Genomic DNA, 21,704 nt, shown 5'->3' with positions numbered 1-21,704 from the left:
CTTTCTCTAGCTACCCTCTTATTCCTAATATATGTATAAAATGCTTTGGGATTCTCTTTAATCCTGTCTGCCAAGGACAGTTTGTGACCCTTTTTGCTTTCGTAACTCCCCGATTGAGCTCTTTTCTACTTTCCTTGTATTTTTCAAGTGCTTCATTTATTTTTAGTTGCCTAGACCTCATGTATGCATCCTTTTTCATTTTTGACTAGTCTCGCAATTTCCCTGGTCACCCATGGTTCCTGAATCCTGCCTTTCCATTTCATCGGCACATGCCTGTCCTGCACTCCCATCAACTTCTCCTTAAAAAGCTCCCACATGCCAAATGTGGATTTATCCTCAAATAGCCTCGCCCAAACAACAGCCTCTAAATCCTGCCTAATCTGGTTGGAGTTAGCCTTCCCCCAATTTAGCACCTTAACCGTAGGTCAACACTTGTCCTTTTCCATGAGTATCTGAAAGTTTACGGAATTATGGTCACTGTTCACCACATATGACCTGGCCAGGCTAGTTCCCAAGTACTAGGACCAGTATAACCCTGTCTCTAGTTGCACTGTCCGCATATTGTTCCAGAAATTTTCCTGGGCAAATAACAAATTCCTCACCATCCGGACCCTTAGCCCTGAGGGATTTCCAGTCAATATGAGTCAAATTTACGTCTCCACTTCAACAACCTTATTATTTCTACATCTGTCCAGAATCTGTTTACATATCTGTTCTTCGGCAGCACGGTGCTGCAGTGGTTAGCACTGCTGCCTCATGGCACCGAGGTCCCAAGTTCTGGAATCGAGGCTCTAAGTTCATCTATCTTACCTGTTATACTCCGTGCATTGAAGCAGATGCTCTCCAGACCTCCAGGCCCAATGAGTTTGACCTCCCCCAGCCTGCCCTTCCTCTTAGCCGGCCTGGCCCTGGTACCATGCTCATCCAGTCTCTACATTTGTTAGATTAGAAACGAAATACTAGTTAGGCCCTTAATAAAGTTTGATCCTGGCTCTGGGTCATTGTCCTTGTGGAGTTTGCACAATCTCCCCGTGTTTGCGTGTGTTTCGCCCCCACAACCCAAGACATGCACGGTAAGTGGATTGGCTACACCAAATTGCCCCTTAATTGGAAAAAATGAATTGGCTACTTTAAATTTCCCTTCTTCAACTTCCCGTAGCTGTTGGGAGGCCTGTAATACACCCCCATCATAATGACTGCCCCTTCCTGTTTCTAAATTCTACCCACAGTGTCTCGTTACTTGATTCTTCCAAGGTGTCCTCCTTCTGTACAGCTGCAATATGTTCCCTAACCAGTATTGCAACTCCCCCTCTGTCTCGCCTAAAACACCTATGTCCTGGAATATTTAGCTGCCAGTCCTGTCCCTTTTTTAACTAAATCTCCGTTACCGCATCCACATCCAAGTTCCGCGCATGAATCAAGGCTCTAAGTTCATCTGTCTTACCTGTTATACTTCGTGCATTGAAGCAGATGCACTTCGGACCTCCAGGCCCAATGAGTTTGACCTCCCCAAGCCTGCCCTTCCTCTTAGCCGGCCTGGCCCTGGTACCATGCTCATCCAGTCTCTACATTTGCTGGCTGACTGTTCTGATTCGCAACCCCCTGCCACATTAGTTTAAACCCACCGAACCATGGTAGCAAACCTCCCAGTCAGGATATTGGTGGTCCTCCAGTTCAGGTGTAACCCGTCCTTATTATACAGGCCCCACCTTCCCTGGAAGATATCCCAATGATCCAAAAATCTGTAGCCCTCCCTCCTGCACCTGTTCTTTTGCCACGTGTTAAGCTACACTATCTCCCTGTGCCTAGCCTCGCTAGCACGTGGCATGGGGAATAATCATGAGAATACTACCCTAGAGATCCTGCTTTTTAATCTTCTACCTAACGCCCTAAATTGCTGTTGCAAGACCTTGCCACTCTTTCTACCTATGTCATGCGTGCCAATGTGGACAATGACCTCTGTCTGATTTCCCTCCCGTTTTAGGATGCTTTGTACCCGCTCAGAGACATCCAGAATCCCGGCACCAGGGAGGCAAACTATCATCGTGGAGTCCCTTTTGCGGCCACAGAAGCACCTATCTGTACCCTTGATTATTGAATCCCCTACCACTTTTGCTTTGCTACGCTTTGCTACCCCCCCCCATCTGTGCAGCAGGGCTATCCCTGGTGCCCTCGCTCTGGCCACTGCTGCTGCTGTTCCCGATGGACCTTCCCCTCATCAGTATCCAAAACGGCATACTTGTTAGATAGGGGAACAGCCACAGGGGACCCCTACACTGTCTGCCTACCATGTCTAGCAGTCACCCATCTATCTTCCAGTACACTGGATGTGACCACATCTCTGCAGCTATTATCTACAACAATTTCAGCTAATTGTATTCGCCTCAATGCTTCCAGCTGCTGTTCTAACTGATCCATGCGTTCGGTGAGCTTCTGCAACTGAATGCATTTCCTACAGGGACACTTGAAGTGTCCATGATGCTCCACATCGTGCAGGAGTAGCACACAACCCCTCCATTTGACAACTCTCTGCCTCTGTTGATTGTTAGATTAGAAACTAAATACTAGTTAGGCACTTAATAAAAATTTACTGCTGCTGCTTTCACGAATAGGCCTCCCAAAATTAGTGTGTCCCCTGGTTAGTTCAGGTTAGTATAAAATATTAAATCTAGCTTGCTACCCTCCAGTAAGTGTGAGAAGAAAAAAAAACTTACCTTACAAAATGTAGCTCAGAATGTACTCTGGTGAGCCTAGGAATGAGGGGGTCATCGGTTTCCTACAGTTCCCATGAGAACAATGCCCTCAGCTACAGAAAATGGATCATGTTGTGTTTTGACATGGTAATCAATTTTTCCTTAATTACAGCACAGGAGCATTTGGGGCTATCATTGTTGGTCTCATTTCTGATTACAGAGCAAATGTGAGGCATTTTTGATGGCAAAAAGAAAATCTTTCACGTACATTATTAGAGTCCATATGAAACATGAGCGAGGGGAGGCAGTGGTGTAATGGTATTGTCACTGTACCAGTAACCCAGAGATTCAGGATAATGCTCTGGGGAGCTGGGTTCAAATCCCACTGTGGCAGATGGAGAAATTTGAATTCAATAAAAATTTGGAATTAAAATGTCATGAAACCATTGTCGATTATCTGAAAATCCATCTGGTTCGCTAAATGTTGTTTTGGGAAGGAAATCTGCTGTCCTTACCTGGTCTGGCCTACATGTGATTGATTCTTTAATACCCTCTGAAGTGGCTCAAGCAAGCCACACAGTTCAAGGGCAGTTGGGGGTGGGCAATATATGCTGACCCAGCCAACAAAGCCCACATCCTTTGAATGAACAAAAGAAAAGATGTGACCAAAAGTAATTGAGATGCTCTCAGATCAATTAGCTGTTAAGTTATCAAATCCCTATGTGGTCAACTATAATTAATAGCTTGACTATTAAGTCAAAACTATAATTATTTTTCAAGAGATAATTATCAAATTAGAACGTAACCAATTATGAAATGTTTTGATGTAATTAAGATCACGAGTAGAACTAAGGACTGGTTGTGATGTAGAAAATAATTGTTAAAATTAATGATAAGCTTAACAAGGCTGGCATTCTTGGCTTTAAGTGTCCATTTTGTGGCCATTCTCATTCATTATTTTCATGATCTTTGTATTTTGCGACTCTTGTCTTCCCGTTGCTTTCTGTCATCTTATTGCCTCATCTTCTTGGATGCCTCTTCTGATTTGTATTTCCCTATACAACTACCCCAGATCAATAATACTAGATCCACTCTTCTACTCAGCTCACAAATGATGAGGCTTAAATTTCTTGATGGATGAGAAACAGAATAACACGACACAACCTCAGATTGAGAAAGTATGCAGGCAAAAGTGCAATGTTGTTCAGTATTTGACCCTTTTGGGTAATAGTCAAGTTTCTTCTGCCCCTTTAATGATGAGATAACATTACTTTGTCTGTTGTAGTGCTTTTTAATTGTGAATAAAAATAATACAAATTATATTTACTCCTAAGATTTACATTTTTTTTTAACCTAAATATTTTGTTCACTTTTAGAACAATATGCTGGATTTTATCTTTGCTGTGGATGATCCTGTGACTTGGCATACAATGAACATCATGAAAAATCCCCGGCATTACTCATTTTTGAGATTTTTTGGACCAAAGCATGTTAGTAAAATACAGAATAATTATGGAGCTGGAATATATTACAATACATTAGTGCCATGCGATAACAGGGTAAGTGAGCGCAACATGAAATTTAGCTTTATATTATTAATTGCAGGAAGTACAATTGACAACGGCATATAAGTTGACCTTTCAAACTTCAAAACATGCTTCCAAAAACAGGGATCAATTTATATGCTGAGTATAAAATGTGAACTGTCAGTGTTGGCATAGGTGGCCACCATTTTGAATTGTGTAAAATTTCTGTTCGTCGGTTGCTATGTGTGCTCTGCTCCCACGCATATCCTTGGCAGCATGGTCTGTATCACCTGCTGGAACCCATGCGCAGACTTGCACCATGCGTCAAACCCAAAACTTGTATCTCTGAGCTGAAAGATTGAGGCCAACTCCCAATGCAAGTATAGCCCTAAACATGTGAATGCAGGAAAGACTTTTCAGGTCTGGCAGCATCTGTAGGGAGATGAGTGATGCACCTGATCATCTATCTCTTGTTCTTAAGTTTGCTGCAATCCCTTCCAGCTACATATAATATCTAACAGATTTTGCCTTTCAGTTCTGATGAAGAGCCAAATGGAGAGAGGCACGGCAGCACAGTGAGTAATACTGCTGCCTCACAGCTAATGGGACCCGGATTCAATTCTGGCCTCGAGTGACATCTGTGTGGAGTTTGCACTTTCTCCCCGTGTTTGTGTGTGTTTCCTCTGGGTGCTCCGGTTTCCTCCCACAGTCCAATGATGTGCAGGTTAGGTGGATTGGCCATGCTAAATTGCACCTTAGTGTCCAAAAAGTTAGATGGGGTTACGGGGATAGGGTGCAGACGTGGGCCTAAGTACGCTGCTCTTTGCAAAGGCTGGTGCAGACCCGATGGGCCGAATGGCTTCATTCTACACTGTAGGGGTTCTATGACTCAAAACATTGACTGATGCTGCCAGACCAGCTGAGTTTTTCCAGCATTCTTCATTTGTTTCAGTTCCAGCATCCACAGTATTTTGCTTATTTTAGCCCAAACCTAAAACTTGGGTTTATTTATTAGCTGAAAATGGAGGATTGTCTTCTATACAGAGCGTAGGCCTAAGCCTTAATTTTGACGATCAAAAACAGGGGTTGTCCAAAAAATGGATTGACTTCTATGCCACAATCTATGGTAACTGTATCTAGTCTGAGGTGGGAATGTAATGACAAACATATTTTATCCATTTGTATTGCATCAAGTGTTGTATTACATGCATCAATAAAGCACTAACTGTAGGAAGCAATATTTTGCATGAGTGTGTGTGTGTGTGTGTCCATGCAGATGCTATTTTGACACTGATCACAGTAAATTGGATGATATGAGTTTTATGCGCTAGAAGTAGAGACATTGTACTGTACAATAAGCAGCATAATTTAATCCACAAAATCTAATTGCTGTTAAGTATACACTAGATAAGGTTGTAATATAATTCCACATCAAAAAGCAGGTCAGTTCCCTGTTTTTTGTTGACGGGAAGTCTGATTTAATAATTATAGGGTTATAAATATTCTAGCTATTGTATCTACTAGGTACTTTCAACTGCTGGATAACTTTATACATTCCAAATGTTGACTTTTGTTTTTTTAATGTTTTTTGTAAAGAAGTGATGCTATTTCTGAATGCAGTAGTTTTGTTCCTTCTGCCTCAGTTGGTAGTAATCTTGCCTCTATCACAAGGTTGTGGTTCAAGTCCCATTCCAGAGACTTGATGACAAACATCTCGGCTGACACTCCAGTGTAGCACTGACAGATGAGGTGTAAAACTGTGGCCTGCTCTGCTCTCTGGTGGATGCACACAATTTATGGCACTATTTCAAGGAAGAGCAGGAGAGTTATCCCTGGTGTCCTGGGCAATATTTATCTCTCTCAGTCAGCATCGCTCAAAAATAGATTATCACCTTGCTGCTTATGGGAGCATGCTGCAAATTGGCTGCTGCATTTCCAAAACTAGAAGAGTAACTACGTCTCAAAACTAAACCATTTTCTAAAGTGCTTTGGAAGGTCCTGAGGTCATGAATATATATAAATATATAAATGCAAGTCTTTTTTAAAATTAATATAAATTACCCCCATTATTCAATTTGGCACAACATCAGGCTAATGTTTGTGTATATTTAGTGGCGAGGCTGCCATTATAATGTTCTAAATTTATTTTAGAATGACAGCTTTATTCACATAATTGAAAATTAGTTCAGTAATAATATGATAATTATGTGGAACGTTGCCAAATTGAATCACTCTATGTAAGGTATACAATATTGGGTTGAACCTATTTTGGTCAGTGAAGAAGAACAAACTCAGATCTGACAAAAAACAGGTTAATAAATTGGAGATAAACTGATTTTATGGGGTTGAGGGTTGAACTTGGAAATATAAACCAGGCAACAACATTTTAAAACTGGAACAATGAGAAACAGTGTTCAACAGAGTGCGGAAAAATATATAATCAGCTGAGGGGAAAGTACAACTAAACATTGAGACTCCATAGATCAGTAAAGATATGGGGGAACAATTGTGGGTAAGGAAGATTCATACATTAGGTACCAAGAGAGGTGTGCATGATGAGAGAAAAAACAAAGAAATCAGGAGAGAAGTCAAAAAGGAACAGAAAAACAAAAATGAATTATTAAATTAAATTATCAAGGAACATGGGTAATATATTTTACAGGTGGGCAGCAAGGTGGTGCAGTGGTTAGCGCTGCTGTCTCACGGCGCCGAGGTCCCATATTCAATCACTGTCCGAGTGGAGTTTGCACATTCTCCCCCACAACCCAAAAATGTGCAGGGTGGGTGGAATGGCCACGCTAAATTGCCCTTTAATTGGAAAAAATTAATTGGGTACTCTAAATTTATATTTAAAAAATATATATTTTACAGGTACATCAGTAAAAAAGGAAGCCAGATGGGAATAGGACCATTAAGAGACAGGGTAACATCACAGGTAATGATATATGGCAGAAATATTAAATGACATTTGGTTTCTGTATTTACTGGGGAGATAGCAAAGGCAGTCATGACATTGAATGATAGATGAGCAATGAGATAAGTGGCTTTAAAATTATTAAAAGGGTTGTATTTAATAAATTAATCAAAAGCAGAAGAGGATAAAGCCCCCGATCCAGTTGCATTGCATCCATGCATTTTAACATAATCCTGGGAAGAGATAGCAGATGCATTAATATACACGTTTAATAATTAATTAGAATAGTTGTAGGTGTAACGCCAGAGTACAGGCAGATAGCTAATAGGCAGCTTGGTAGCACAGTGGCTAGCACTGTTGCTTCACAGCACCAAAGTCCCGCTTGGGTAACTGTCTGTGTGGAGTCTGCACATTTTTCCTGTGTCGTGTGGGTTTCTTCCGGGTGCTCCGGTTTCCTCCCACAAGCCGCTAAAGACGTACTGTTAGGTGAATTGGACATTCTGAATTCTCCCTCTGTGTACCCGAACAGGGGCCGGAGTGTGGCGACTGGGGGATTTTTACAGTAACTGCATTGCAGTGTTACTGTAAGCCTACTTGTGATACTGATAAATATTATTATTATTATTGTAATTTCTATATTTGAAAAGGGGGAGAGAACATGCCTAGAGAATTACAGACCAGTCAACTTAACATCATTGGTAGGAATAGTAATGGAATCCTAAAGAAGAGAATAAAAGAACTTCTAGAAAAGTATAATAATAAATGATAAATAGCATGGATTTCAGAAGGGAAAATCTTGCTTCACCAACCTTGTTGAATCTTTTGCAGAGGTTACAAAGTATACAATGGAAACGCAGTAATGTAACTTTTCTGGATTTTCAAAAGGCCTTCAGTAAGATACCCCATAATAGACAAATGAATAAAGTCAGAGTGTAGAGTCAGTGGACAAGTGGCAGAATGGATTGTTAGCTGGCTTCAAGACGGAAAGCAAAAGTGGGAGTAAAGGGTTCAGAGTAGCGGGACATTGTGTTCCACAGGAATCAGTGCAATGCCCACTGCTATTCACAATTTACATGAACAATTTGGTCTTTTTTTAGAAATTTGCGGATGGCACCAATTTGGTGAGAGAGAGTGTGGTGTATACTTAGAACGATTGCAACAAATTACAGAAGGGCAATGATAAACTTTCAGAATGAGTGTATAATTGGCGAATGAAGTTCAATACAGGTAAATGTGAGGTAGCACATTTTGGTAGGAGATCACGTTACTTGGAAGGTGACAGTCTAATTGCGGTAAAGGAACAAATGGATTTTGGAGTACTTGTACACTAATCATTAAAAATTGCACCAGCAGTTAGCAAGACCATTAAAAATGCAAACCAAGCACTAGGTTTTTTTTCTAAAGGGGCGGGATCTACCGATGGCGTTGCACACATCGCAGCCGGCGATCCTATTTCCAGGATCCTACTTCTGTGATAATTTGATTCACCCCAATTGTGGGCAGGATCACTTTCTGGAAAATCTGCTTATTAGAGTGAGACAATTAATCTCACTTGATTATGCGTTCCCGTGATCTAACCAAGTCATGGGATCTAACTCACTCGCCCTGGAGACCTCAGGCGAGTGCCATTCAGTGCTGGTCTCCACAAATGGGCACCAGATGGAATGGCACTTGTGGGGGACTCCTAAGGATTGGAGACCCCAGGGTGCATGCCCTCTGGGCAGGGTGATACCCTGGCACTGCTAAGGTGCCAAGCTGGCAGTTATTTGCACAGCGGTGATCGGGCTGGGGGCTGCTGTATGCCAGTGTGGGAGGTTGTGAGGGAGCCTGTGGACTTCTTTATAGTGAGTTAGGGCTTGGAGGGGGAGTTTGGGGGTCACATCAGGGGCTCGCAAGATCAGAACACTTTTTAAATAGCGTCCTGATCTTTCGCTGCACTGAGGCGTTCCGGCGCATGGACATCCTCAGTGCATAAATCGGGGAGTTACCCGCTGAGGTCCCGGTCTACCTGGATGTGTGTTAGATAGCGGGGTGTTTTCCAGCGCTCCGACACCAGGAAACACCCAGCTAATCTCACGCTCCGGGACTCTAAAGCAAAACAATGTTTATTCTATGAACTCAAGTTAACCTTTTTAAAACATACAGTGAACATCGTAGCAACCATTAATTCAAATACAACCCCCAAAGAATACAACACTAAGTATTGCTTAATAACTTCCCAAACAGCATCCAGAAGACAGAAGAAACACCTTTTAACGGAAGCATGCTAGGTTTACATTCACGACTGAGAACATTTATAATTCTGAATTCAACAAATAATCAAGAGATAGTCTTTTGATGGCAGAGAGAACAGCAGTACACCTGCTTGGTCTGGCTTCAGCTCCAACACTGAAAACGAAACACACCCTGCAGCAAACAGCCTAAAGGGAAAGTAAAAAGCTGACAGACAGCCCATCTCCACCCACACTCTGACATCACTGATAAACACCCATTTCTTGAATGTGCATTTCGATGAGAACATGCAAACTCCATGTGGACAATGACCCTTGGCCGGGATCGAACTTGGGTCCTCAGCGCTGAGAGGCAGCAGTGCCACAGTAACCACCGCCACTGTGCTGCATCACAATGGTAGATTTAGATGCAGAAGGATGGGAGGGGGCTTGATTGAAGGATAAAGGCCTGCATGGACTGGCTGGGCTTAATTGCCTTTTCTTGCTGAATGCCCCAAGTGAAATGTTGTCCCATAAATTGCAGTTCACTTCAGATACAATTAATCAGAATTTGCCAATACAGAAGAGATCAGCACAGCAAACATTCTGTTGCAAAAACTATAAGCAGAAAGAGATTTCTTATTATAGCCATTTAAAAAATCTTTACAACAAAATATCTTAATGAATGTTTAACATTTAAATATCTGATTAGAAACTATGTATTTTGTGCAGTATTTTCAGCAAAGTGTTAAAGTACTATAACTAGATCACTTACTGGATCCTAATAGAAGCCACAAGGACAACTAAGATTGAAATGACATACGAATAATCTGCTGGAGTTATCATGAAGCACTCTTTATTTTTTTCAGATAATCAAATATGGAGTTATCAGTACAGGAACTCTGATTGAAGACCTTCTTCACTGGAAAAATCTATACATTGCTGGAAGACTGCACAAACCTGTAAGTTACATACATCCTGAGCGATAGCAGCTTTTGAGTCCAGAACCTAGTTGAAGTACTCCCTTGTGTTGGAATGTTGAGTAGGTGGCACGGTAGCACAGTGCTTAGCACTGTTGCCTCACAGTGCCAGGGACCCGGGTTCGATCCCTGGCCTAGGTGCGGACTCTGCACGTTCTCCTCATGTCTGCGTGGGTTTCCTTCGGGTTCTCCGGCTTCCTCCCACAAAGTCCTGAAAGATGTGCTGTTAGGTGAATTGGACATTCTGAATTCTCCCTCAGTGTACCTGAACAGTCACCAGAGTGTGGCAACTAGTAGTCAGGAGTCCTATCCAACAACAGCTTTTATCTCCAAGTTTCAGTTATCATCAACAAAACACGATGCGCAATTAAGTTGCTTCCAAACCGTTCTCCAAAGGTCTTTGCCTTCTATGAACAGCAGAGAAAATCCCTTGGTTTGGATGAAGATTGTGTATTTGAAAATGAGAAGCTAGTAAATGGAACAGAGGACAGCAGTTACTCTAATGGCGATGATGAGAAGCTAGCATCAGATTTAGTTGAGACTTGTGCTGCCTGCCATTACTCCTTCCGCGGCCCTGGTTTCTGAGGCTAACGCTTTCTGCTCGCTTTTTCTCTGAGGACTTGAATGAGCACCCTGGGAGTCAACTGTTTGCAATGCACCAGCAGCTAAGCAGCATGATGAACTGCATCATGGGAAACCTACAGTCTCGCTGGAGGTCGTCACCATGTGAAGCTCCTGACTGATGTTTAAGTCAGCTGGCAAAGTTCAACCAAAAGGATGGAGAGCATTGACTGCCTCGCCCTGCCTTCACTTTCCCCAAGAGGCTTAACTTTCCCTCACCTTTGGTAATTTCCCACACTCATTTTAGATCAGTGTAATTTTCTTCTTTGATAACATCCTGCTACTCTGGCAGCTGAGCATTTTACCTCCACCTTCGAGGGTTGGGAGTTTGAATCTCAGTCTTGCCTGCTTTTCAAACGCATCTGTCCTCTTGTGGAGGTGTTCTTGTAAAATACAGCAATAAATGGCGTTGTCAGAGTGGGAGAAGCAGTCTTAACAGATAGTACCTGCAGTTTGATACAAGCTCATCCCCTTTTGACTGATCCAGACTGGTATCACCAGCTGTGCCATTACCATGAGAGGCTGCCTTCCCTGAAGGTCAAATAGAGGGACTGTTGATATTTAAAGAATGGGGTTGATGGGAATATCATTTAAAGAGATTGGTAATGAACTTTGTAAGAGAACTGCTGACCAGAACTCCTTTGTCTTATTCTGGTGGACTGCTTTACAGAAAGGTAAACCAAACACATGGTGTTGGTAATTAGAGGGGGCCTCACTTGGTAACAATTTTTTATAACCAGGAGGACAGAACTCTACGCAGGAAGAGGACCACGCACAGAGCTTTCATTCGAGAGACTCATTAGTGCTATGTAAATTTTAAAAGTAGGTTTTTTTTTAATGGAGATTTTTCTGTAAGGAAAATAATTTTGTAATGTTAAATTATATTGTCTTGCCAAATGGATTTTTGCTTTTCTGTTAGTAGAATATTGCAATGGAATATTGCTGCTAATTCTGTACCTCTGGCCATTACTTGACTTTTATAGTGATGTTTATAGCTGCCAGAGCAAATCAGTGCACAGAAATGGAAGCAGAGCTGCACTTTTTTATTAAACCTGTGCAAGTAAAAGAAATTGCATTTTTTTTGTGAAAAAAAACCCACAATGCTATGAATCCTCTGTCTCTTGAGTCATGACAGCCCTGATGGTGTACCTTTCTAGAACCCTTTTTCAGTCAACTAACCAATAATATCCCGATTCACAGTTTGGTAATTTCTAGGAAAACACCAAACCTTTTTGCACTTCTGCTATTCCCAAAGCTTTTTGAGTTTTTGGCAACTTGTACATTCCCTGTCTCTTTTTCTACCAGACAGAAAAAAACGGACTCCTTCCTGAGTTATTTGCTTCTTCTCCTCACAAGAGTTTGGGTTAATTTTTCTGGCTGATTTCTCTTTGTGTCTGCATCTGAGCCTCACCCTGCAGGTCATAGAACATAGAACATTACAGCGCAGTACAGGCCCTTCGGCCCACGATGTTGCACCGTCCTGTGAAACCCTTCTAAAGTCCCTCTACACTATTCCCTTATCGTCCATATGCCTATCCAATGACCATTTGAATGCATTTAGTGTTGGCGAGTCCACTACTGTTGCAGGCAGGGCATTCCACGCCCGTACTACTCTCTGAGTAAAGAAGGTCCTCTGCTTGTAGCTCTCCTTTGTGTCTGGTCTCTCAACTTTTTTCTGTACTTCCTTCCTGTTTGTACTGCATCCAGGTCAAGAGTCACCAGGTCACGTGAACCAGAATGTATTCTAATGCAAGAAAATTACAGTTGACCCCTTTACTCTAATGCAAACTCTAAAAGTCCTTTTCAAACATCCTTAGAAAGAATTACATATTCCAAAGACCTTTTAAACAAATTAAATTTTTTTTTTACCATACTGCTTCTGTGTCAATGGTCATTACACAGACCATCTGACATTTTATTGTTGACTCCTTTTTAGTAGCATGTTTAAAATTGGTAACTTCGCCTAGAGCTACCAGTTGTCGGTCTATGAACATAAATAGGCTTGAGGTCGTAAATCATAAAACTCTCCAGAGATAGATGGTCTTGATGCCTAATCAATAATGGCGCTAAAAGTTTGACTTTGTGATTCTTCATGAATGAGTCAATGCCAGGTGGACTTGTGGGATTGGAAACGCATTAAAATTATGTAATTTTTTTCGATAAGGCAGCTACAACCTAGGATCATCAAGAAGTAAATGTGAGAAGCTGCCTGCCTAATAATCTAATAAAAACCACCAACGTAGATTTGGGAACAGGGGTGATCATATGTGGCTGTCTGTCTTGATTATATTTTTGAAGAAGTGACATCCCAAGTGGACTCTTAAGCCTGACAACATGCTGCAGTTTGACTTTCAAAGATATATTGGACACAATTGTTCTATATGAACGACTAGTGCATATAAATGCATGGCAGTTGTATAAGCTTGAAATGCAGAACTTGGGAAATGCAGAACTTGGGAAAGTAACAAATTAGCTGAGAGGTAGCAAGCAGCTGCTTCCTACTCGTTTGGTACTAATTGAATAAAAGAGTGCAGAGTGTGACTTCTGGGATCTGTTTGAATCCTTAACTTTTTCTATTTGTATTAAAACTCGATACTCAAGCTCAACGCAAAATGGCATAATTTGTAGATAACACTGAACACGGATAAATTATCCTGATGATCTAGGTCAGGAAACAAGGAATGAATGTGACAAAATATGTAAGTGAACAGAATAATGGCAGATGACATTTTATGCAAGCAAGTGTTTAAGATTATTTTTTTTTATAGATGTTTTTTATTGTGTTTCAGAACAAAGTATATTTACAGTTATATACACAGAATAAAATATATATATACATAGAAAAGAAGAAAACTAAAGAAAAAGAAAACTGGTAGGATATTGTGCACTAGTTCAACAACAGCAACTCTGTACAGTTAGAAATATTATTTTTAACACATAAGTAGGCACCTGATTCTGGGCGGGGGGGGGGGGGGGAGGAGCAGGAGGAAACTGGGGAGGTACATATATATTTTGGTGCCGGAGAAGCAATTACATTGGTTATGTCCAATACAGAGAGGGCAATGCGAGAATTGATCTGGTGTTGGTGTTGTTATTTGCTTCTCCCGGACGGTTTTCACTGCCGTCGTCGTCTCGCGTTCACCTCCACTTCGGACGGTCGTCCCATCTTTCGCCCGTATTTTCCTTGCTCTCTGTTCATGTGTTTGCCAAGTTTGTTATCGTTTCCTGTGCTCTCCTTCCGGCTTTCATTCCCTTGCCTCCCCCCCCCCCCTCTTCTTTTCTGGTTCCCCTCTATATTTTTCCTGTCTCCACCCTCTTACCCCTTCTGCCCCTCCTTACCCCCTCCCCTTCTCCTGTGGTTGACTTTTCTTTTCCCTTCGGTTTAGCTGTCTCTCTCTCTCTCTCTTCCCCCCCCCCCCCCCCCCCCCTCCTCCCCCCACCCTCTCCCTCCCTCTCACGCCTTGGCACTTTCCCCTGATTCATGGATACCTGGCTATTCATCAGCTTGCTCGTTGGTCACAAACAGGTCCCGGAACAATTGGGTGAATGGCTCCCACGTTCTGTGGAAGCCGTCGTCTGACCCTCAAACGGCAAATTTTATTTTCTCCATTTGGAGAGATTCCGAGAGGTCGGACAGCCAGTTTGCAGCTTTGGGTGGTGCTGCTGACCGCCAGCCGAACAAGATTCTACAGCGGGCAATCAGGGAGGCAAAGGCAAGGGCGTCCGCCCTCCTCCCCGGGAATAGATCTGTCTGGTCTGAAACCCCAAAGACCATCACCTTCAGGCATGGCTCCACCCTCATCCCCGCCACTTTGGACATTGCCTCAAAGAAGGCTGTCCAGTACTCCACAAATCTGGGGCAGGACCAGAACCAGAAATGTAATTACGGCAAGAAGAAACAAATGGATGCAATTCATACTCCATGAATGGCCATGAAATATCTGGGGCGGGATTCTCCTTTCCAGAGACTAAGTGTTGATGTCGGGGCAGGGTTCGTGGACTTCTATGACGGCAAAATTACCATTGCACCTGGACCGATTCAGCGACTGTTGTGGGGCTAGTACCAGCGCCACGTGGAACACAATCATTTTCAATGGGAAACGGTGCCGGATTCGCCAGGTCCGTGATTGACACTGAGGAGACTGACGAGCTCCAGCCGCGCATACATACTGCACTCCCCACACACACTCATCCCAGCCAACAAGATGGCACTGGTTGTGCTGAAGTGCACCAACCCGTTGATAGGTCGGTTGGGGCCAGAGGACACCTAGGGGTGGAGGGGGGGAGGCTCACCTGAGGAGACACCCATACGACCTGTAGCTCTAGGTTCACAGTGGGCAGTTGCTGCATGGCTGCCTTGCTGGCTGCAGCAAAATGTGTTCTGTGCCCGTCCACCCTGACCCCACAGCCCACCTCCTGGCCATCCCCTGCTACTTCCCCCGGCCCTGGCAGGAGCCTCCCAGTCAGCGGCACAGCAGTCAGCACCCCGTGTAGCTGCTGGACAGTTTCCGTATCCCCTCGCTCCCCCTCAGCAGCCACAACACCTGTTTCACGATTTTTAAAAGCACAAGTGGAGCTCGCCGCCGGGAATTGCCCCCAGTGGAGGCAGAGAATCACATTGACGGCGCTACCAAGGCAGCAGAGAATTGCGATTTGGCGTGAGCCCGGCATCTGCCATGATTTTGGCGTCAAAACTGATTCTCTGTCCAATTGTCTTTCCCGATTTCGGCGTTGCCCGATGGCGAACCCCACTGCTGCTGATTTAAATTGAGAATATAAAACTCATATCTTTGTGAACTCAATGGGGTCATTTCAGCTTTCTGCTGGAGCATGAACTGTCATTGTGAGTTGAGTTCAGGAGAATTGCAATCACCACAACTTTTGATAGGCTCGACTGAATAGCCCAGACATGACATGTATTAGTGTAAAATTCAACCAAGCAGTGAGTTTTACAGAGGCTGTTAGCTGTGTACTGCTGACTTCCATGAAATTCATTCTGGAAAAAATATGTCTCTGTAACTGGGCATTTCTTTCAAGCTTGGTTGATAAGATGCTAAAAATAATTTGACCAAGGATGCATATCCTGCAGCTAATATGATCTTGTGTGAACTTTCATTTTTACTTACTGATATTCTAAAGGTCGGGTGAGTACATTCTTGTTTTATTTAAAGCTCTTGAGTAGATACTTACTTGTACTCAGGAGTTCGACAAATTCCTTTACAGAATCCATTGTTAAATTTGAATTTATATCTGGACAGTATGGTGCTGCAAACTTTTAAAAAATTGTTCCTGGTGTAATAGCACACACGGGCCTACGGGGTGGAATTTATTATCTTCCCCCTGGCCCTTCTGGAGTGCGAGCTTCCCCGCAAGGGGCGGTGGATCTCTATTAACCTCTGTATAAAAGGTCGGCCAGTAAGGCACCGAGCAGAACAGGAACCGATAGGGATCTACCGCGCAGTTAAATGCCGTGTGTAAGTAAAACCACGTTACTTTATTTTACTCGGTGTGGAATCCTCGTGTCCTTATTAAACCTGGACGTGGGCAGCACTGAAAAGGTCACAGTTGTTATCCAATCCCAAATTGTCCCAAGGTGGCGGTAGTTCTTGAACCAATGCATTCAACAATGGTAGTAGGTAAAGAATGCAAAAGTATTGATTCAGTGATGGTGTATGCCCAAGACAGGATGATATATATCAGAGGTGATGTTGTTCCCCTGACATTGCTGCTTTTGTCCCTTCTCTCTGTCATGGATAGTGTGAAACCTTTTGTGTTATTAAGATTGCACACATCCCAACAAGTGGTGAGTTTTCCATCACATTTCTACATGGAGCCTTGTAGATAGGCTTCCATGGGTCAGAGGTAAGCCACTTGTAAACTAGCCTCCACCTACAGTGTTTATCTGGCTGATCCATTTCGGTTTCTGGTCAGCGATGATCCCTGGGATGTGGGCGATTGGAAGCTCTGCATTGTTGGTGGTTTGGAAGCTCTGGAATTGTGGTGCCATTGACTATCAAGCTATGATGCAAAGTTAGATGGCTAGAGTTTCTCTTTTTACTACCTAGCTCTTCTATAGCATAAATGTTACTTCCACATGGTATTTCAAGTCTGGATGTTATCACTGGCATGGGTTGCTTCAGTATTGAGGATGTACAAATGAAGTTGAACACCAGGAATTATTAATCGCACTATTGAGATGGAAAGTCAATGATGAATCAAGGCTACTTCCTTGAGGAGCTCCTGCTGTGATACCTTGGGGCTGTGATGACTGTTCTTTAACAGCAAGTCACCTTTAGATTCTATTACGGATCATATAGATAGATAGATAGATAGATAGATAGAGAAATACAGCACAGAACAGGCCCTTCGGCCCACGATGTTGCGCCGAACTTTTGTCCTAGGTTAATCATAGAATTTTGGACAATTTTTCATGGCCAATCCACCCAACCTGCACATCTTTGGACTGTGGGAGGAAACCGGAGTACCCGGAGGAAACCCACGCAGTCACGGGGAGGATGTGCAGACTCCACACAGACAGTGACCCAAGTCGAAATCGAACTTGGGACCCTGGAGCTGTGAAGCAATTGTGCTATCCACAATGCTACCGTGCTGCCCTTAAGAAGTTAACCTACACTCCATTATTTTACCCTAATCCAAGTACCTATCCAATAGCCGCTTGAAGGTCCCTAACTTTTCCGACTCAACTACTACCGCAGGCAGTGCATTCCATGCCCCCACTACTCTCTGGGTAAAGAACCTACCTCTGACATATAATGTGACCTAATTTAAAACTTTAAGTATTGACAGTTTTCTGGTTTTAATTTCTATTTGGCACATTTCATTTATATACTACGCATGACCCTTTTAATGTATCAGTAATAAAATATCAGCCACAAATAGTTGGCAGGATTCTCCAACCACACACACACACACACACACACACACACACCCCGGGCGTCGGTTCTAATTCTAATCCCAATTCAGACTTGTACGTGGCTATCTTCTCTGGGTTAGTTTTGCCAATTACTTTCAACAGGCTACTGGAGGTGAATTGTATGCAATTGCAATAAATGTATCTTTAAAATTGGGTCCAAGAGTAGAGTAAAGGATTAATATCAGGAAGACCAGATGCTTATGTAACTATGATGCAATGTCAGATGACATGGAGACAGATCTGGTGGAAAGCAGAAGTACAATCCCGTGTAGAATACTGAGGTGTTTGTAGAACTATAAATAAACATTTTAGGCTGCGAGAATCATGGGTTTGAGCTGGGGGGGGGGGGGGGGGGGGATGAATAGTGTAGACAGGAGGTGGAGGGAAGTGGGTCTGGTCAAGGTGAGGTATTTGTATTTGGAGGAAGGGTTCGCCAGTCTGGAGGAGCTAAGGGAGAGGGTAGAGCTGCCGAGGGGTAGCGAGTTCAGGTATCTACAGGTTAGGGACTTTGCACGAAAGGTCTGGAAGGGGGTTCTCTAGATTGCCGGGATACACCCTGCTGGAGCGACTGCTGCTTCCGGATGTGGAAGGGGAGGGAAAAATTGGGGATATATATAAGTGGCTGGGGGAGCAGGGAGGCGAGCGGGTGGTGAAGATCAAGGAGAACTGGGAAGCGGAGTTGGGAATGGAGATCAATTGGGGAGTATGGAGTGGGCACTGCGAAGGGTAAACGGGACCTCCTCTTGTGCAAGGATGAGCCTGATACAGTTTAAGGTGGTGCACAGGGTGCATATGACTCGGGCGAGAATGTGTGGGTTCTTTCAGGGGTAGCAGATGAGTTTGAGAGGTGTGGGCGGGGGCCAGCGAATCATGCGCACATGTTTTGAGGTTGTGAAAAATTGGGAAGATTCTGGGCAGGAGTGTTCGCAGTCTTAGCCAGGATAGTGGAGGAGGGAGTGGACCCGAACCCTTTGGTGGCGATATTTGGGGTTTCAGAGAAGCCGGAGCTCATGGAGAGGAGTAAAGCCTATGTCTTGGCCTTCGCCTCTCTGATTGCATGATGACGAATTTTGCTGGAGTGGCGGTCGGTATCGCCACCGGGGGTAGCAGCATGGTTGGGTGACTTGGGTGGGTGGGTGATGGGAAGGGGTGGTGAAAAAGGAGAAAAATCTGTACAAACTGTATAGTTGATTGCTAAGGAAGAATGTTTCCTGGGGTGTTTTTTGCTGTAACCTACTTTGATACAAGTTTGAAAATAATGAGTTTTTTTTAAAAATCCAAAAATAAACAATGATGTTTTTTACGAATAAGAGTCTTAAGATAACACTCTTAGGGCAACAGGTAAACCCTAAGGAAATCCCATCTAGCCCCTGAACTCGAGATGGAATATAATGGCAATAGATAGAGCATAAAGACTCAAAGCTCCAAGAAGACTGCAGACCTGAAAAACCTACAAATCTAAGGGCAGCATGGTGGCGCAGTGGTTAGCACTGCTGCCTCATGGCACCTAGGTCCCAGGTTCGATCCCAGCTCTGGGTCACTGTCCGTGTGGAGTTTGCACATTCTCCCCGTGTTTGCGTGGGTTTCACCCCCACAACCCAAAGATGTGCAGGGTGGTGTTTGGCCATGCTAAATTGCCCCTTAATTGGAAAAAATGAATCGGGTACTCTTTTTAAAAAAAAAAAAAAAAATTTAAAATGAAAAACAAAGAAATCTTTGGTAAAAGATTGAAGATTCAGCTGAGGGTGTGACATCGTGGATGCTGCAGATGCAAGCAACACACGGACAGTAGAATAGAGATCATAATCTAAAAGCCAAACCACTGAAGTAGCAATAGGTCCAGAATTTAGGTTAAGCATGGAATTTACATTGTCACTTCCAGAACTGTTCTGAAGCTTTCTAAAGTAACATGCTCAAACACTAAAATAAAAATAAAATGTGAAAGTAAAATTAGAGGGAGTGCCGAGGCAATTCACAAGAATGATTCCAGGAATAAAAAACCAGAGCTTTGATGATAGATTGATAGATTGGAGAGGGTGCGACTGTTTTTCATGGATAAATGTAGGCTGTGAGGAAACTTGTCAGAGGTATTCAAGATCCTGTAGTGTATGGACAGGTTAAATAGTGAAAAAATGTTCACGCTCAAGAGCATCAAGAAATAATTGGTAAAAAAGAGGGTGATGGAGGCAGGTTTAATTGAGGTACTCAAAAGAGAATTGGATTGCTATCTGAAAAGAAAAAAATAACAAAAGTTCCTTGGAATGGTCAGTCAAGTGAGCAAGTCCCTGCCAAACCTAGTGAAAATTATGAGCTGCAACAGCAACTGTTGCGACAAGGCCAGCAATTATGCTGGAACAAGGATGCAGGAAATTCTTTCAGCAAGATCAAAATCTCCTGATTTCACCAGAAATTCTAGCACACTATCTTCCAAAATTGCCGATAATTGTAGTAGCAGAGGATCACCTACAGGCTTGAACGCAGTGTTGCTCAAAGTTCAAAAAGATGGACTAAGATGACCAGTTTATTATGCCTCAAGATCTCTTATGAACACAGAGAAGAGGTATGCTACCATTGAGAAAGAACCTAGAACATACAATGCAGAAGGAGGCCATTTGGCCCATCGAGTCTGCACTGACCCACTTAAGCCCTCACTTCCACCCTATCCCCTTAACCCAATAACCCCTCCTAATCTTTTTTGGACACTAAGGACAATTTAGCATGGCCAATCCACCACACCTGCACGTCTTTAGACTGTGGGAGGAAACCGGAGCTCCCGGAGGAAACCCACACAGACACTGGGAGAACATGCAGACTCCGCACAGTGACCCAGCAGGGAATCGAACCTGGGACTCTGGTGCTGTGAAGCCACAGTGCTAACCACTATGCTACTGGGCTGCCCAAAACATTAGCAACTAATGGGCATATGAGAAATTCACTGATTATGCCATGTGATTAAGGATTAAAATAGAACCCAACTATAAACATCTCGTTACTCTTGTTAACTTTTAAGAATCGCGCCAGTCAGGGGCCGCTCTATGTGCGCACACACGCCCCCGGCCCGCGCGGCGATTCTCCCCCCGAGATGGGCCGTGCGGCCACGCAAAAAGAGCCGAGTCCCGCCGATGCCGTTCACACCTGCTCTTACCCGGCATGCATGCATGTGGGGGCGGCCTGGTGGTGGGGGGGGGGGGGGGGGGGGGGGGGGGGGGGGGATGGGGATGGGGGTCCGACCCCAGGGAGGGCCCCAGTTGTGGCCTGGCCTGCGATTGGGGCCTACCGAACAGCAGGCAAGCCTCTCGGGCTGGGGGCCTCTTTTGTTCTGCGCCCCTGTAGCCCTACGCCATTTTGTGTCGGGGCCGGCACAGAGAAGGGAGCCACTGCGCATGCATGCATTGGCGCCGGTCCCACTGCGCATGCACAGACCCAGCGGCGCCCATCTGACGCCGGCGATTGGCAGCTGGAGCAGCGTGGGTTGCTCCAGGGCCGTGCTGGTCCCCTTTCGGGCTCAGAATCGCTGCTCCTGAGGCCATGTTGACGCCGTTGAGAAAACGCGACGGCGGCGACACTTAGCCTCAGGATCAGAGAATCCCGCCCATGATTCAGTGACAGAGTACATTCAAAGGAAGTACCGGACAATAGCCAATGCATTATCAAGAATACCAGTGGAAGGAGTTAAATTTGAAGAGTTAAATTTTAGTGAGGAAGTGGAAGCATGTAGTTAACTCATTACTAAAAAGTTACCAGCCACAGAAAAGAGATTACATGAATTCAAGCAAGCACAGCAGCAGGTTGATGAGTGCAACAAAATAAAAGACTATTGCCAGAA

At 43.8% G+C, this 21,704-nt stretch overlaps 1 protein-coding gene across 5 annotated transcripts in view; it reads left to right on the top strand.

Annotated features, from left to right (window-relative positions):
* The window catches only part of tamm41 (TAM41 mitochondrial translocator assembly and maintenance homolog), a 53,286-nt gene that overhangs the window by 7,765 nt on the left and 23,817 nt on the right, over positions 1 to 21,704 (top strand). For 2 of the 5 annotated variants that reach the window (XM_038812661.1, XM_038812664.1), the window contains exons 2-3: positions 4,070 to 4,252; positions 10,213 to 10,305. In XM_038812661.1, coding sequence (XP_038668589.1) covers positions 4,070 to 4,252; positions 10,213 to 10,305 — 276 coding nt within the window. Of the gene's footprint in view, positions 1 to 3,779; positions 3,918 to 4,069; positions 4,253 to 10,212; positions 10,306 to 21,704 lie in introns of those variants that run through there. The other 3 variants (XM_038812662.1, XM_038812663.1, XM_038812665.1) reach the window with 3 other exon arrangements.

The sequence above is a fragment of the Scyliorhinus canicula genome, chromosome 11, assembly GCF_902713615.1.
Source record: "Scyliorhinus canicula chromosome 11, sScyCan1.1, whole genome shotgun sequence".
NCBI lineage: Eukaryota > Metazoa > Chordata > Chondrichthyes > Carcharhiniformes > Scyliorhinidae > Scyliorhinus > Scyliorhinus canicula.
The sequence above is the reverse complement of the archived record's forward strand: the minus strand, read 5'-3'. Positions and strand labels throughout refer to the sequence as shown.